Source organism: Acinonyx jubatus, chromosome B2 (genome assembly GCF_027475565.1).
Source record: "Acinonyx jubatus isolate Ajub_Pintada_27869175 chromosome B2, VMU_Ajub_asm_v1.0, whole genome shotgun sequence".
In the NCBI taxonomy this organism is placed as follows: Eukaryota; Metazoa; Chordata; class Mammalia; order Carnivora; family Felidae; genus Acinonyx; species Acinonyx jubatus.
In genome coordinates, this window is record NC_069385.1 from 63,835,548 (window position 1) to 63,854,009 (window position 18,462).

At 36.7% G+C, this 18,462-nt stretch overlaps 1 protein-coding gene across 15 annotated transcripts in view; it reads right to left on the reverse strand.

Annotated features, from left to right (window-relative positions):
- KLHL32 (kelch like family member 32) overlaps positions 1 to 18,462 on the reverse strand; it is a 241,943-nt gene that overhangs the window by 17,459 nt on the left and 206,022 nt on the right. For all 15 annotated transcript variants that reach the window (XM_015077790.3, XM_053222451.1, XM_027057227.2 and 12 more), the window contains one exon: positions 17,737 to 17,831. In XM_015077790.3, coding sequence (XP_014933276.1) covers positions 17,737 to 17,831 — 95 coding nt within the window. The remainder of the gene's footprint in view (positions 1 to 17,736; positions 17,832 to 18,462) is intronic.

Below are 18,462 nucleotides of genomic sequence, written 5' to 3' on the forward strand. Positions count from 1 at the left end.
AAGATAGTGGAGTACGAGGATCCTAGATGCACTTTGTCCCACAGACAAACCTCCAAACCTCTGGGTAAATAACCCAGAAAGTGACCTGAAGATTCTCCACAGATAAATGTAGAGAAAATGGCATGTGGGAGAAGGAAGGGTGGAGACATGGTTGGGAGCCCAACTAACATGTGGATTGTCCGTGGGTGGAAGCAATGCTGTGGGCACAAGAGGGAAGGCTAGCAGACCCCACGCCAGGCACACCAGGCATAGAGGACATAACACTGGAAAGTTGAATCCCCATAACATTTGGCTTTGAAATTCGGAGGGGCTTCAGTTCTTGAGTTCTTAAAATTAATGTGGCTTAACACCTAGAACTTTGAAAACTAGCAGGGTCATATCTAGGAGAGTGGGATGGCAAAAGTAAACTGAGTCTCCACTCTTAACGAGACAGCATAACAGCCCCAGTGAGATACTGTATAGAAGCAGCAGTTTGAAAGATACTTGGGGTACACAGGATAGAGATTTGTTTACTAATATCAGAGCAGGTGCTTGAGGGACAGGGATCTTTGGGAGATTTCTCCAGGTACAACAGGGCTGGCAGGCACCATTTACCTCCCCTGCCCCCCAGCCTAGAAAAATGGACACCTGCAGGAATCAGCGCAGCATTTAGAGTTTCCATCTAGCTTGTTAAGAGCTCTTCCCACCACTACATTCTCCTGCAGACCAGCCCCTACATTCTGGCCTTGGCAGGAGTTTTCCAAAGCAGCAATATATAGACTACCTCCCACAGCAGAACAGTGCAAGTCTTGTTGACTCCTGCATTCTCGCATGGACCTGCTCCCTCCAGCACAGCCTCCCAAAAGTCCATTCAAAGCGTCACCACAACGTGACTGTGCAAGCAACCCTGATAGGGGTCAAAATGACCCCAAAGTGACTCCTGCCCCAGGAGAGAGGAAGAAAAGCACACAAATTCATCTGACTATAGCCCCAGCAGACTGGGGCTGGGGTCAGACATATGGTTTGACTGAGTCCCACCCATCAACAAAATCTTCTTAGGAAACTACATTAAGGAGAGCACCCTCCAGTTCACTGCTAGTGCACTCCGATAAATGCCTGGCCTGATCCACCTCAAGCTCAGGGCAGTCTCAGAGTGGCCCACAATCAAAACAGAGATGAAATCCTGTCCACATCAGGCAGAGAGCCATTGAAAGTGACTGGACTAAAGGTAAATGTAGCTCAACCACAACAATAGGGCACATACAATACACATAAGAGACATCCCATGAAGTGCCAGGTTCTGGTGAACAAGCAACATAGCGTTACAGGGCACCAGAGAGGCTCTTCAGAAGGCACTATGTCTCAGCATGAGACATAGCTTACTTTCCTCATACATAGAAACAGAGTTAGAAAAATTGAGGAGACAGAAGATTATGTCCCAAAGGAAGGAACAAGACAAAACCACAGCAAGAGACCTAAGTGAAACAGATACAAGTAATATGCCTGATAGAGAATTTAAAGTAATGATCATAAAAATAATTGACTTAAGAAAAGAGTGGAAGACCTCAGTGAGGCCTTCAACAGAGAGAAAACAAACAATCAGAGTTGAAGAACTCAATAACTGACATTAAAAACATATTAGATGGAATAAATAGTAGACTACAGGAATCAGGAGAACAGTTCAGTGACCTGGAGGCCAGGGTAATGGAAAGCAACCAAGCTGAATAGAAGAGAGAGAAAAAAATAATAATGAGAATGAAGAAATGAAGGAACACCATCAAGCTTAATAACATTTACATTACAGGGATCCTAGCAGGAGAAGAGAGAGAAAAGGGGGCAGAAAATTTATTTGAAGAAATAATAGCTGAAAACTTCTCCAATCTGGGGAAGGAAACAAATCTAGATCCAGGAGCCACAGGGAGCCCTCAACAAATTCAACCCAAGGAGGTCCAGAAAAAGGCACATGGTGGGGCACCTGGGTGACTCAGTTAAGCATCCTGCTCTTGATTTCAACTCAGGTCATGATCTCATAGTTCATGACTTTGAACCCCTCATCATACTCTATGCTGACAAGCATGGAGACTGCTTGGGATTCTGTCTCCCTTTCTCTCTCTCTGCTCTTTCCCTCTCGCATGCTCTCTCAAATATAAACATTTTTTTAAAGGCACATAGTAATTAAAATGGCAAAAAATTGTGAATAAGACAGAATTTTAATATCAGCAAAAGAAAACAGTTATATACAAGGAAAACCCCAAAAGGCTATCAGCTGATTTTTTCAGCAGAAACTCTATAGGCCAGAGGGGAGTGGTATGATATATTCAAAGTGCTAAAAAAAAGAAGAAGAAGAAAACCTTCAGCCAAATACACTGTCCAGCAAGGCTATCATTCAGAATAGGAGAGGTGTGAGTTTCTGAGACAAACAAAAATTAAAAGAATTCATGACCACTAAACCAGCCTTACAAGAAATGTAAAAAGGGACTCTTTGAGTAGAAAGGAAAGACCATAAGCAGGAGTAAAAGCAGGAAGCACAAAAGCAGTAAAATTAAAAATCAGCCAAGGAATTCACAAAATAAAAGGATGTAAATACCATGTACCTAAAATGTAGGGGAGAGAGGAGTAAAAGTTTTGTGCTTTTAAGGTGGGTTCAAACTTAAGCAACCATCAACTTAATATAAACTGCTATATGCATAAGATGTTATATACAAACTGAACAGTAACCACATATCAAAAACCAGTAATATATATGCAAAAAAATAAAGAGAAGAAATCCAAGTATATCACTAAAGAAAGGCAACAAACCATAATAGAAGAAACCAAAACAAAGGAACAGGGAAGAACTACAAAAACAATAATAAAACAAGTAACAAAATGGCAATAAGTACATACCTATCAATAATTACTCTGAATGTCAATGGACTAAACACTCCAATCAAAAGACAGAGATAATGGAATGGATAAAAAACAAACGCTATTTACATGCTGCCTACAAGGACTTATTTCAGACTTAAAGATACATGCAGACTGAAAGTAAAGGAATGGAAAGGCATTTATCATGGAAATGGAACTGAAAAGAAAGCTGGGATAGCAATATTTATAGGAGACAGAATAAACTTGAAAACAAATTCTGTAACCAAAGACAAAGAATGACCTTACATAATCATAAAGGGACAAGAATTGTAACAATTATAAATATTGATGCACATAAGAGTACCGAAATACATAAAGCAGCTAATTACAAACATAAAGGAAGTAATCAACAGTAATATAGTAAGAGGAGGGCACATTAAAACCCCATTTACACCAATCAGTAGATCATCCAAACAGAAAATCAACAAAGAAACAGTGGCTTTGAATGACACATTGGATGAGACAGGTCTAACAGACGCATTCAGAACATTCCATCCTAAAACAGCAGAATACACATTTTTTCAAGTGCACAGGGAGAATTCTACAGAACAGATCACATGTTAGGCCACAAAGCAAGTCTCAACAAATTCAAAAATACTTTAGTCATACTATGCATCTTTTCCAACCAGGACACTATAAAACTAGAAATGAACCACAAGAAAAAATTGAAGGGAACACAAATACATAAAGTTTAAATAACATGTTACTAAACAGTGAATGAGACAAGCAGAAATCAAGGAAAAAATCAAAGACACACTGGAGGGATACCTGGCTGGCTCAGCTGGTAAAGCATGCAACTCTAGATCTTGGTGTCGTGAGTTCAAGACCCAGATTGGGTGTACAGCTTATTAAAAAAAAGAAAGAAAGAAATACATAGAAACAAATGAAAATGATAACACAATGTTCCAAAATCTTTGGGATTCAGCAAATGGTCTTCTAAGAGGAAAGTCTATAGTAATAGAGGCCTACCTCATGAAGTAGGAGAAATCTAAAACAACCTAAGCTTAGACTCCACAGGGGCTAGAAAAAGAAGAATAAAACTCAAAAACAGTACAAGGGGTAAAATACAAAAAGACAAAACAAACAAAAAACAAAAACAGTACAAGGAAATAATAAAGATTAAAACAGAAATAAATACAAATATTCTCAAAGGTTTCTAAAAAATAGAAGGGAACATTCCCAAACGTGTTTTTACAAGGCCAGCATTACCTAAATACCAAAACCACACAAGCACACTAAAGAAAATTACAGGCCAATATCCCTGATGAATATAAAAGCAAAAATCCTGGGGCACCTGGGTGGCTCAGTTGGTTAAGCGTCTGACTTCGGCTCAGGTCATGATCTCACGGTCCGTGAGTTCGAGCCCCACGTCGGGCTCTGTGCTGACAGCTCAGAGCCTGGAGCCTGCTTCCGATTCTGAGTCTCCCTCTCTCTCTCTGACCCTCCCCCGTTCATGCTCTGTCTCTCTCTGTCTCAAAAATAAATAAACATTAAAAACAAATTTAAAAAAAAAAGCAAAAATCCTCAAGAAAATAGTAGCACACTCAATTCAACAATACATTAAAAGTTTCATATACTGTGTTCAGGTAGGATTTATTCCAGCAATGCAAGGATGGTTCAACACGTGCAAATTAATTAATGTTATACATCACATTAACAAAATGAAGGATACAAAAACTCAAACAATAATCTAATTGATGCAGAAAAAGCATTTCACAAAATTCAGCATTCATTCATAATAAAAAAAACTGTGTATATAGGGATCATACCTCAACATAATAAAAGCTATATGACAAGTTTACAGCTAAAATAATTAACAGTGAAAAGCTAAAAGCTTTTTCTCTAAAGTTAAGAACTTGACAAGTATGCTCATTATTGCCCCTTTTATTCAACAATGTACTAGAAATCCTAGCCAAAGCAATTACACAAGAAATAAAAGACATCCAAATCAGAAAGGAAGACATAAAACTGTCTTCATTTGCAGATGATGTATTATATAGAAATTCTAATGACTCCAGAAAAAAAACTGTTAGAGCTAACAAATTCAGTAAAGAGACAAAATACAAAATCAATGTACAAAAATCAGTTGTGTTTCTATACACTAATAGCAAACTATCAGAGAAATTAAGAAAGCAATCTCATTTATAATTGCAGCAAAAAGAATAAAATGTCAAGAAATAAAGTGAACCAGGGAGGAGAAAGATCTGTACACCAGAAACTATCAGATATTGATGAAAGAAATTGAAGAAGACACAATTAAATAGAAAGATATTCTGTGCTCACTGACTGGGGAAATTAATACTATTAAAATGTCTATACTATTAAAGCAATGTAATCCCTATCTTAATTCCAATGGCATTTTTCACAGAAAAAGAAAAAACAACTCTAAAATCTGTATGGAACCATAAAAGACCCCCAAAAGAGCCAAATCAATCTTAAAGCAGAAGAAAGTTTGAGTCATCACAAATTCTGGTTTCAAATATATTACAAAGTTATGGTAAATACAACAGTATGGTTTAAGTATAAAAATAGACACATAGATCAACAGGACAAAATTTGAGAGCCCAGAAGTAAACCCATATGAGTGTATGTGTGTGTGTGTGTGTGTGTACACACACACACACACTCAATTAATTTATGACACACACTCAATTAATTTATGACACACACTCAATTAATTTATGACAAAGGAGCCAAGAATATACAAATGAGAGAAAGAATAGTCTCTTCAATAAAAAGTGTTGGGAAAACTGGACAGACAGAAGCAAAACAATGAAATTAGACCCTTCTCTTTCACCATACTCAAAAATCAACTCAAAATGGATGAAAGACTTGGACATAAGACCCAAAACCATAAAAGTCTTAGAAGAAAACAGGGAAAACTCCTTGTCATTGGTCTTGGCAATGATTTTTTGGATTTGACACAAAGCAAAGGCAACAAAAGCAAAAATAAATAAGTAGGACCACATGAAATTAAAAAGTTTCTGTACACCAAAGGAAACCATCTGTACATCAAAGGAAAATGAAAGGCCAAACTACCAAATGGGAGAATATATTTTAAAATCATATATCTGATAAGGGATTAATATCCAAAACACTATAAAGAACTGCTACAACTCAACAGAGAAAAACAGTCTGATTGAAAAGGAACAGAAGATCTGAACAGACATTTTTCCAAAGACAACATAAAAATGACGAGCAGGTATGTCACAAAGTGCTCAACATCACTAATCATCAGGGAAATGGTAATCAAAACCACAATGAGTTATCACCTCACACCTGTTAAAATGGCTATCATCAAAAAGATAAGAAATAACAAGTGGTGAGGATTTGGAGAAGAGGAAACCCTTGTATACTGTTGGTCCAACTATAAATTGGTACAGTCACTACAAAAAACAGTATGGAGGTGTTCTCAAAAAATTAAAAATGAAACTACCATATGATCCATACCACGTCTGAGTATATATCTGAAGGAAATAAAATCATAAGTTTGAAAAGTTATCTGTACCTCCATCTTCACTGAAGCATTATTTACAATCACCAACACATAGAAAAAACCTAAATGTCCATTAATGAATGAATGGATAAGGAAATTGTTTTCATATACACATACACATGCAGAACACACACACACACACGAATAATATTCAGCCATGAAAAGGAAGGTAATCTGCCATTTGCAACATGGGTGGACCTTATAGTGTTTATGGTACATAAATCAGACAGGAAAAGATAGATACTGTATGATCCCACCTGATAGGGTGGTTCGAAGCAGTCTCTAGGTACCCTAGCTGGCATATTGCCTCAGTGAGCCTTGGGCCCCTAGCCCACACCTGCCCCAGCTCCCTGACCAAGACGGCCCTAGTGCAGCACATAAGACATCCTTAGCAAGCACTCACTACAGCTCCAGCCATCACTCCAAATTACTGCAGCAACATTCTAGGTCCAAACCACTTCAACTCCAGGATACCCCCTGCCCATGCCTCACCTAGGTTTCTGCTGCTCTACTATCATGCCCTGTGCAGAATGCTCCAGGCCACCCTAACCACATCTGCCTTGACTCCAGCCACCACCAGGACACCCTTGTGTGGAACACTCTGGGATACCCTTTCCCCCCTGTCAGCTTCAACTATACTGCCAAAATATCTTCTGTGCAGAGAGTACTGGGACCCCCCTGATCCCCCACCCCCACCCAGTACGCACACACTTCAGTCTGAGCTATCATGTCATGTTGGCCTCTGCAGCAAGTCCCAAAAATGCCCTGACCAGGGCATTCAGCTCAGGCCTTCCCAAAGCAGCCCCAGCACAGAATGTCCTGGCACCCCCAGGCCACACTAGCCACAGCTCCATTTCAGTTAGCCAAAGTCACCAGGCACACAGTCTACACAGGGGAAAACCATATACAAGACTATTCCTTTGAGTTTAGGAGAAGTAACTGTTCTGCCTAATTCATAAAAACAAATACAGAAAATCAATCAAAATGAGGTGACAGGATATGTTCCAAATAAAAAAAAATAAGACAAAATTTTAGAAAAAGAACTAAATAGAACAGAGATAACCAATTTACCTGATAAAAGAGTTCAAAATAATAGTCCGAAAGATACTCACTGGACTGGGAAAAAGAGTGGATAAACTTAGTGAGAACTTTAATAAAGAGAAAACATAAAAAAATAACCAATCAGAGTTGAAGAATAACTGAAATGAAGTACATACTAGAGGAAATCAATAGTACATCAGTGGATGTAGAATGGGTCAGCATTTTGGAAGACAGGTTAATAGGAAGCACTCAAGATGAGCAGCATAAAGAAAAAAGAATTTTAAAAAGCAAAATTAGGTTAAGAGACCTTCTGAGACACCATCAAGTGAACAAACATTCACCTCATAGGGATCCCAAGGAAGAGAGAGGAAAAGGGGCAGAAATCTTTTTTTTAAGAAACAATAGCTGAAATCTTCCCAACCTAAGGGAGAAAATAGATATCTAGGCCCAGGAAGCACAAAAGCTTTGAAACAAAATGAACCCAAAGAGATCAACACCAAGACACATAATAATTAAAATGTCAAAGATTAAAGATAAAAAGATAATTTTAAAAACAGCTAGAGAGAAGCAACTATTTATATACATGGAAAACCGCAGGAGGCTATCAGCTGATTTTTCAGTAGAAACTTTATAGTCAAAAGGCAGTGGCAAGATATATTCAAAGTGCTGAAAGGAAAAAGCCTACAACCTAGAATATTCTATCTCGCAAGGTGATCTTTCAAAATTGAGATGAGATAGAGTTTCCCAGACAAATAAAAGTTAAGAGTTCATCACCACAAAACCACCCTTACAAGAAATGTTAAAGGGACTTCTTTAAATGGAAGAGATGATAATTAGGAGAAAACTATGAAAGCAAAAACTGTGACGAGTAAAAGCAAATACACAGTAAAAGTAGTAGAGCAATCAATCATAAAGCTAGTATGAAGGTTAAAAGACAAAAGTCATAAAATCAATAATATCCTAAAAATTAGTTAAGGGGACTCACAAAATAAAAAAAGATATAAAATATGACTACATACATAAAATGTGGAGCAGGGAGTAAAATTAAAGTTCTTTTAGAATGTGTTCAAACTTGCGGAGCATGGGTGGCTCAGTCTGTTAAGCATCTGACTTCAGGTCAGGTCATGATCTCATGGTTCATGAGTTCGAGCCCCACATCAAGTTCTGTGCTGACAACTCAGAGCCTGGAGCCTGCTTCAGATTCTGTGTCTCCGTCTCTCTCTGCCCCTTCCCCCATTCACACTCTGTCTCTCTCAAATAAAACAAACGTTAAAAAAAAAAAGAATGTATTCAAACTTAAGTGACCATCAACTTAATATAGACTACTATATACTTTAGATGCTGTATATGAACTTCATGGTAACCAAAACCAAAAACCTAAAACAGATACACAAAAAATAAAAAGAAAGCCAAGCATTACACTAAAGAAAGTCATCAATCACAAGAACAGAGAGAAAGAAATAAAGTAACAGAGGAATTACAAAAACAACTAAAAAACAATAAAATGCAAAATGCATACCTATCAATAATTACTTTGTTTTATTTATTATTTTTTTTTAAATTTACATCCAAATTAGTTAGCATATAATGCAACAATGATTTCAGGAGTAGATGCCTTAATGCCCCTTATCCATTTAGCCCATCCCCCCTCCCACAATCCCTCCAGCCACCCTCAGTTTGTTCTCCATATTTATGAGTCTCTCCCCCTCCCTGTTTTTATATTATTTTTGTTTCCCTTCCCTTATGTTCATCTGTTTTGTCTCTTAAAGTCCTCATATGAGTGAAGTCATATGATTTTTGTCTTTCTCTGACTAATTTCACTTAGCATAATACCCTCCAGTTCCATCCATGTAGTTGCAAATGGCAAGATTTCATTTTTTGATGGCCTAGTAATACTCCATTGTATATATATATATATACCACATCTTCTTTATCCATTCATCCATTGATGGACATTTGGGCTCTTTCCATACTTTGGCTATTGTTGATAGTGCTGCTCTAAACATGGGGATGCACGTGTCCCTTCGAAACAGCACACCTGTATCCTGTGGATAAATGCCTACTAGTGCAATTGCTGCGTCATAGGGTAGTTCTATTTTTAGTTTTTTGAGGAACCTCCATACTGTTTTCCAGAATGGCTGCACCAGCTTGCATTCCCACCAACAATGCAAAAGAGATCCTTTTTCTCTGCATCCTCGCCAACATCTGTTGTTGCCTGAGTTGTTAATGTTAGCCCTTCTGACAGGTGTAAGGTGGTATCATTGTGGTTTTGATTTGTATTTCCCAGATGATGAGTAATGTTGAGCATTTTTTCATGTGTTGGTTGGATGTCTTCCTTAGACAAGTTTCTATTCATGTCTTTCGCCCATTTCTTCACTGGATTATTTTTTGGGTGTTGAGTTTAATAAATTCTTTATAGATTTTGGATACTAACCCTTTATCTGATATGTAATTTGCAAATATCTTCCCCCATTCTGTCGGTTGCCTTTTAGTTTTGCTGATTGTTTCCTTCACTGTGCAGAAGCTTTTTATTTTGATGAGGTCCCAGTAGTTCATTTTTGCTTTTGTTTCCCTTGCCTTCAGAGACGTGTTGAGTAAGAAGTTCCTGTGGCCAAGGTCAAGGAGGTCTTTGCCTGCTATCTCCTGGAGGATTTTGATGGCTTCCGGTCTTACATTTAGATCTTTCATCCATTTTGAGTTTATTTTTGCGTATGGTGTAAGAAAGTGGTCCAGGTTCATTCTTCTGCATGTCGCTGTCCAGTTTTCCCAGCACCACTTGCTGTCTTTATTCCACTGGATATTCTTTCGTGCTTTGTCAAAGATTAGTTGCCCATACATTTGTGGGTCCATTTCTGGGTTCTCTATTCTGTTCCATTGATCTGAGTGTCTGTTCTTGTGCCAGTACCATACTGTCTTGATGATTACAGCTTTGTAATACATTTTGAAGTCTGGGATTGTGATGCCTGCAGGTTTGGTTTTCTTTTTCAGAATTGATTTGGATATTCAGGGTCTTTTGTGGTTCCATACAAATTTAAGGATTATTTGTTCTAGCCCTGTGAAGAATGCTGGTGTTACTTTGATAGGGATTATGTTGAATATGTAGATTGCTTTGGGGTAATATCGACATTTTAACAATATTTGTTCTTCCTATCCAGGAGCATAGAATCTTTTTCCATTTTTTGTGTCTTCAATTTCTTTCATAAGCTTTCTATAGTTTTCAGTGTATAGGTTTTTCACCTCTTTGGTTAGGTTTACTCCTAGGTATTTTATAGTTTTTTCTGCAACTGTAAATGGGATCGATTCCTTGATTTCTCTTTCTGCTGCTTCATTGTTGGTGTATAGGAAGGCAACCGATTTCTGTGCATTGATTTTAGATCCTGCAACTTTGCTGAATTCATGAATCAGTTCTAGCAGTTCTTTGGTGGAATCTTTGGGTTTTCCATATAGAGTATCATGCCATCTGCGAAGAGTGAAAGTTTGACCTCCTCCTGGCCAATTTGGATGCCTTTTATTTCTTTGTGTTGTCTGATTGCAGAGGCTAAGGCTTCCAATACTATGTTGAATAACGGTGCTAGAGTGGACATCCCTGTCTTGTTCCTGACGTTAGGGGGAAAGCTCTCAGTTTTTCCCCATTGAGGATGATATTAGCATTGGGTCGTTCATATATGACTTTTATGATCTCGACGCATGACCCTTTTATCCCTACTTTCTTGAGGGTTTTTATCAAGAAAGGATGGTGTATTTTGTTGAATGTTTTCTCAGCACCTTCAATAATTAAATGTAAATGGTCTACACATTTCAAAGGACATAGAGTGATACAATTGATTTAAAAAAAAAAGACTCATCTATGTGCTGCCAATAAGAAACTCACTTTAAACCTAAAGATACATACAGCCTGAAAATGAAGGAAAAAGATATTCCAGGCAAATAGAAAAGAAAAGAAACAGGAAGTAATAGTTACATTAGATAAAACTGACTTTAAAACAAAGACTATAACAAGACAAGCAAGAGAATTACATAATGATAAAGAGAATCAAACAAATAGATATAACAATTTTAATTCTCTTTGCAGCCAATATTTAAGCACCTAAATGAATAAATTAAATATTATTAATAAATTATAACTTATTAATTATAGATTAAATTTATAATTATATAAATTAAATAATAATTAAATATTAACATAAATGTAGAAATTGACATCATAAAATAATAGTAGGGGACTTTAACTTCCCATTTACAGCAATGGGTAGACCATCCAGACAGAAAATCAATAAGGAAACAGTATCTTTGAATGATCCATTAGACAGATATATACAAAACATCCTACCTCAGACCAACAGAATGCAGATACTTTTTAAGTGCTCATGGAACATTCTCCAGGATCGATCACATGTTAGGTCACAAAACAGTCTCAGTATTTTTAAGAATACCAAAGTCATATCAGTCGTCTTTTCTGACCACAACAGAAAGAAACTAGAAATTAATTACAAGAAAAGCATAAATATATCGAGGCTAACCAACATGCAACTACACAACCTATGGATCAATGAGGAAATCAAAGAGGAAATGAAAAAAAAATACACGGGGACAAATGAAAATAAAAACACAACAGTCAAAAATCTTTGGGACACTGGGACACAGGGGCACCTCAGTGGCTCAGTGGGTTAAGTGTCCATCCTTTTCTTGGTTTCAGTTCAGGTCATGATCTCAGAGTTTGTGGGATTGGGCCCCACGTTGGGCTCTGCACTGACAACACAGAGCCTGCTTGAGATTCTCTCTCTCCCACTCTCTCTGCCCCTCCACCACTCACACTCTCTCTCACTCTCAAACAAACTTAAAAAAAAGTCTTTGAGACACAGCTAAATCAGTTCTAAGAGGGAAATTTATAGCAATACAGGGATACTTCAAGAACAAGAAATTTCTGTGATAAACAATCTAACCTTACACCTAAAAGAAATAGAAAAAGAAGAGTGAACAAAACCAGTGTTAGTAGAAGGAGGGAATAACAGGTCAGAGCAGAAATAAATGAAATAGAGACTAAAAATACATATATGAAAGATCAATGAAGAGCTAGTTCTTGAACAGAAAACAAAATTGATAGCCCTTTAGCCAGACTCATCCAGAAAAAAGGAGAGGACAGAAAGAGTGTCAGAAACAAAGGAGAAATAACAACTGACACCACAGAAATACAAAGGATTATAAGAAACTACTATGAAAAGTTATATGCCAACAAATTGGACAACCTAGAAGAAACAGTAAATTTCTAGTAACATATACTCTTACAAAACTGAATCAGGAAGAAACAGAAAATATGAACAGACCAATTACTAGTAATGAAATCTAATCAGTAATGAAAAAAGTTCCAGCAAACTGAAGTCCAGAAACAGATGGGTTCACAAGTGAATTCTACCAACTAAGTTAATACTTATTCTTCTCAAACTATTCTAAAAAATAGAAGGGGAAGGAAGACTTCCAAATATATTCTATAAGGCCAGCATTGCCCTGATACCAAAACTAGACAAAGATACCACAAGGAAAGAAAGCTACAGGCCAATATCCATAATGAACACAGATAAAAAAAATTTTTTTAAGGAATTTTACTAGTTTATTTATTTATTTTGAGAGAGAGAGAGAGAACAGGTTGTGGAACAGCAGAGAGAAGGAGAGTCAGAATCCCAAGCAGACCCCTTGCCATCAGCACAGAGCCCACTGTGGGGCTTGAACCCACAATTTGTGACATCATGACCTGAGCCGAGATCAAGAGTAACACACTTAACTGACTGCACTACCCAGATGCCCACAGATACAAAAATTCTCAACAAAAGATGGGCAAACTGAATTCAACAACAATAAAAAAAAAATGATTCATTACAATCAAGAGGAATTTATTCAGGGGATGCATGAATGATTCAATATTCACAAATCAGTCAGCGTGACATACCACATTAACAAAGGATAAAAATCCTGTTAAAAAATTTTTTTAAAAAAGGGGCGCCTGGGTGGCTCAGTCGGTTGAGTGTCCGACTTCGGCTCAGGTCATGATCTCGTGCTCCGTGAGTTTGAGCCCCACGTCCGGCTCTGTGCTGACAGCTCAGAGCCTGGAGCCTGCTTCGGATTCTGTGTCTCCCTCTCTCTCTGGCCCTCCCCCCATTCATGCTCTGTCTCTCTCTGTCTCAAAAATAAATAAATGTTAAAAAAAACCCAAAGGATAAAAATCATATGATCATCTCAATAGATGCAGAACAAGCATTTGACAAAATTCACCATCCATTCAAGACAAAATGTCTCAACAAAGTGGGTTTAGGGAGAACACACCTCAATATAGTAGAAGCCAGATATTACAAACCCACAACTAACATCATACTCAGTAGGGAAAAATAGAGCTTTTTCTCTAGATCAGAATCAAAACAAGGATATCTACTCTTGCCCCTGGTATTCAATAAAGTAATGGAAGTCCTAGCCACAGCAATTAGAAAACAATAAATAAAAAGCATCCAAGTTGGTAAGGAAGATGTAAAGCTGTCACTAATTGCAGATGACATGATACTATACATAGAAAAATCTAAAGGCTCCACCAAAAAACTATTAAAACTGATGAATGAATTCAGTAGGGTCACAGAATACAAAATTAACATATATAAATGTGTTGCATTGCTATACACTAATAACAAAGTAGCAGAATGGAAATTAAGCAGACGATTCCAAATGCATCAAAAGGAATACGTAGGAATAAATAATTAGGTGAAAGACCTGTACTCTGAAAACTATATTAATGAGAGAAATTGAAAACAACACAAACAAATGGAAAGATATACCATGTTAATGCCTGAATATCATTAAAATGTCTATACTATCCAAAGAAATCTACATATTCAATGCCATCCTATTAAAAAAACCAACAGCATTTTGGGGCACCTCGCTAGCTAGGTCAGTTGAGCAGACATCTGCTCTTGATTTTGGCGCAGGTCATGATCCCAGGGTCATGGGATGAAACCCTGCATTGGGCTCCATGCTTAGCATATTAAGATTCTTTCTCCCATTGCCCCTTTCCCTTACTCTAAAATTAAAACAAACAAAAACAGTATTTTTCATAGAACTAGAGAAATAATACTAAAATTTGTATGGAATCACAAAAGACCCAGAATAACAAAACCAAACTTATGAAAGAAGAACAAAACTGGAGATATCACAATCCCACATTTCAAGATAGACTATAAAGCTATCCTAATCAAAACAGTACGGGACTGCTACAAAAATAGACATGGATCAATGCATCAGGATGAGAGAAGCCAGAAATAAACCCACACTCATAAGATCAATTAATCTATAACAAAGGAGGCAAAAGTATACATGGAGAAAAGTTTCTTCAATAAATAGTTTTGGGAAAACTGGACAGCTACATGTAAAAGAATGAAATTGGACCACTTTCTTACATCACACATAAGAAATACACTCAAAATGCATTAAAGATCTAAATGTGAGACCCAAAATCATAAAACTCCTAGAAGAAAACATATGCAGTAATCTCTTAGGCATTGGTCTTAGCCACATATTTTTATGTATGTTTTCTCAGGCAAGGGAAACAAAAGCAAAAATAAACTATTGAGGCTGTAACAAAATAAAAAGCTTTTGCACAGTGAAAGAAACCATCAACAAAATGTAAAGGCAACCAACTTAATGGGAAAATATATTTGCAAATGATATATCCAATAAGGGGTTAATCTCCAAAATATATAAAGAATTTATACAACTCAACACCAAAAAAAATTTTTTTGATTAAAAAATGGGTAGAGAACCTGGATAGACAGTTTTCCAAAAAAGACACTTCAGATGGTCAACAGACATATGAAAAGATGCTCAACATCACTTATCAACGAAACACAAGTCAAAATCACAATGAAATATCACCTCACACCAGTGATAATGGCTAGTATCAAAAAGTCAAGAAATAATGAGTGTTGACAAGGATGTGGAGAAAAGGGAATCCTTATGCACTACTAGTGGGAATGTAAGTTGGTGCAAACACTATGGAAACTGTATGGAGATTCCTCAAAAATTTTTAAATAGAAATGCCATATGATTCAATAATTCCACTACTGGCTATTTACCCAAAGAATACAAAAACACAAATTCGAAAAGTTACCCCCATGTTTACTGCAGCATTATTTATAATAATAGCCAAGATATGGAAGCAACCCAAGTGTCCACTAATTAATAAAGTAATAAAGAAAATATATATACAATGGAATATCACTCAATCATAAAAAAATAAGACGTTGCCATTTGTGACAACATGGATGGACCTAGAGAATATTATGCTAAATGAAGTAAGTCAGACAGAGAAAGATATATACCATATGATTTCACTTATATGTGGAATCTAAAAAAACAAAACAAATATATAAAACAGAAAGAGACCCATATATACAAAGAACAAATTAGTGGTTTCCAGGGAGAAGGTGGGTGTGTGAGCTGGGCAAAATGGATAATGGGGAGCGGGACATACAGGCTTCCAGTTATGGAATGAATAAGGCATGAGAATAAAAGGCACAGCATAGGGAATAGTCAATGGTATTGTAATAGCATTGCATGGTGATACATGTTAGTTAACACTGGTGGTGAGCATAGCATAATGTATAGAACTGTTGAATCACTAGGCTATACACCTGAAGCTAATGTAACATTGTGTCTCATGTATAGTTCAATAAAAAAGAAACTTTTACTTATAAGATAAATAAATCTTGGGGATATAATGTACAGCATGGTAACTACAATTACCCATACTGTATTGAATATTTGAAAGTGGCTAGGAGAGTAGATTTTAAAAGTTCTCCTCACAAACAGAAAACTCTTGTAACTATGTGAGGTTATGAATGTTAACTAAATTTATTTTGGTGATTATTTATCAATATATACATATACAACATTTTTACATACCTTGAACTAATACATTTAATGTTAATATTTCAATAAACTACAAACAACACCATCTCCTAACTATTCAATCCAGAACTCACATCCATTAGGACCAGCTTGCTTATTATGTTGTTATATTTATGCTACCGCTGCTGACATAGATATACTTAATAGAAGTATGTTAAATACCCTGACAAACCTCTGGCAAGACAAATCAAGAGAAGAGGAAAAATAAAAATCAATATTATGAATATAATGGGGGATATAACTAAGCAGTAACAAAACAACTAGTCACTAACAATTTTGAAAACTTAGACAACATGGAAAAGTTTCTTGAGAAAATATATATACCTTATGAGATGGGACTGTAGAAAAAATTAAAATCTTGGATAGTCCTGCAACTATTAAAGATAATGAAGCAGTGGTTAAAAACATTCCCCCAAGAGTGAGGTTAGATAATAAGAGTAGTTCTAAGGATATAGATTTTTCTGGATATCAAGAGAAAAATCGGGCCTAATACATGTCAATAACATCAGAGAACATGTAAAACAGAAAAACAATAGTAACAATTATAAAAAATAAAATAATAAAACCTTGAATATGTATATCAGCAAAAGCTATTGCTTTTCTGAAAAGCTCAGGGGGCAATTTGCCTCCCCTGGGCTGCTCACGTGCTGATGTGCCAGGGCTGTTCTCTGGGGAAGAGGCTACCTCCATCAGACTAACCATAAACCACCACTGCTCACAACTTCCAGGAAGGAAGAACACCTTAGTAGGTGGAATTGAATGAAATGAACAAATTGCAATACAGAAAATAATGCAACTGAGTGGAAAGGCATTTGTAAAGTTTTGGGAGTGTGAAAGTACCATTACCAAAGATTTCGAGATTTTCTTGGTTTAGGAGAAAAAGAAAGGTATCCCACTTTCCCCATTTTCAGGATATATTACGCAGTAAAACCTTGGCTTGCAGGCCTAATTCATTCTGGAACCATGCTCGTAATCCAAAGCACTCGTATATCAAAGTGAATTTCAAGAACCATTGGCTCAGCTGTGATCATGTGACATTCGGCGTCACATACTACTTGTATTGCAAGACATCACTCATTTATGAAGTTAAAATTAGAAATGTTTGCTCATCTTGCATGACACTCGCAACCCAAGGTTTTACTGTATATATTTTCAAAGCTCCTCCCCACCTTTACTTTCAGTAGGGCTCAATAATTTATTAGACATCATTTTTAGGAAGCAGGATGAAGTTTACTGACTGAACTAGCTACACAAAGGGAGCTCAAACCTCTTTCTAGGAGTAAATATCTTTCTTCAGTAGCAGCACTGCAAAAAGTAACCTCACTGAACCACCTGAACAAACTTCAAAAGGAACTTCAACCACTCACCTGGATACAAGCCAGAGGCTCATTTGTCCAAATCGAATATCCACCAACTAAATATATTCTCTCATTATGGACAGCAACTCCAGATTCATTTTGGCCTAAAGTAAATTGAATGAAAAGAAAAAATAAATCCATTTTCCTTACATGTCTTAATTAACCCTTTTGCCACTGAGGGATACAATTTCCCCCTGTGGCACACTTGTATGCTCCACAGGATTTTCGCAGCAACTAATCACTGCCTCCCAGTACTCAGAGGGAAGAATTAACCACTCCTTCACAGAGAACGAATCTGTGTCAGGTCAGAACCAAGCCAAAACACGTACTAGCCAGCCAGGTTAGTAAATACAGCATTAAATGCAGCAATAATAAGCAATAACAAAATAAGAGTTCTATACTATGTTGTATTCCATTAACTTACAGTGGTGGAAATAAGGTATATTTTCGAAATGCAAAATACCTCTTGTACCTACAAATGCTTTAAGGCAAGTGCTTACATTTGTAAAGTAACAGCTGCAACCCCAAGAAGCCAATAAAACAGAGCCATGCCCCCACTGTCCCCCAAATGAAGACAAATGACAGAAAAGATTGATAAAGTTACTACCCTCCTTTTTTTTTTTTTTTTTTTTTTTTTTTTTTTTTTTTTTTTACATACTCAACAGTTTTAAGACTATATTAAAGTTCCTGATCTGGGACCAGCTGGGGTAGTCCCTAGATACTGAAACGCCAAAA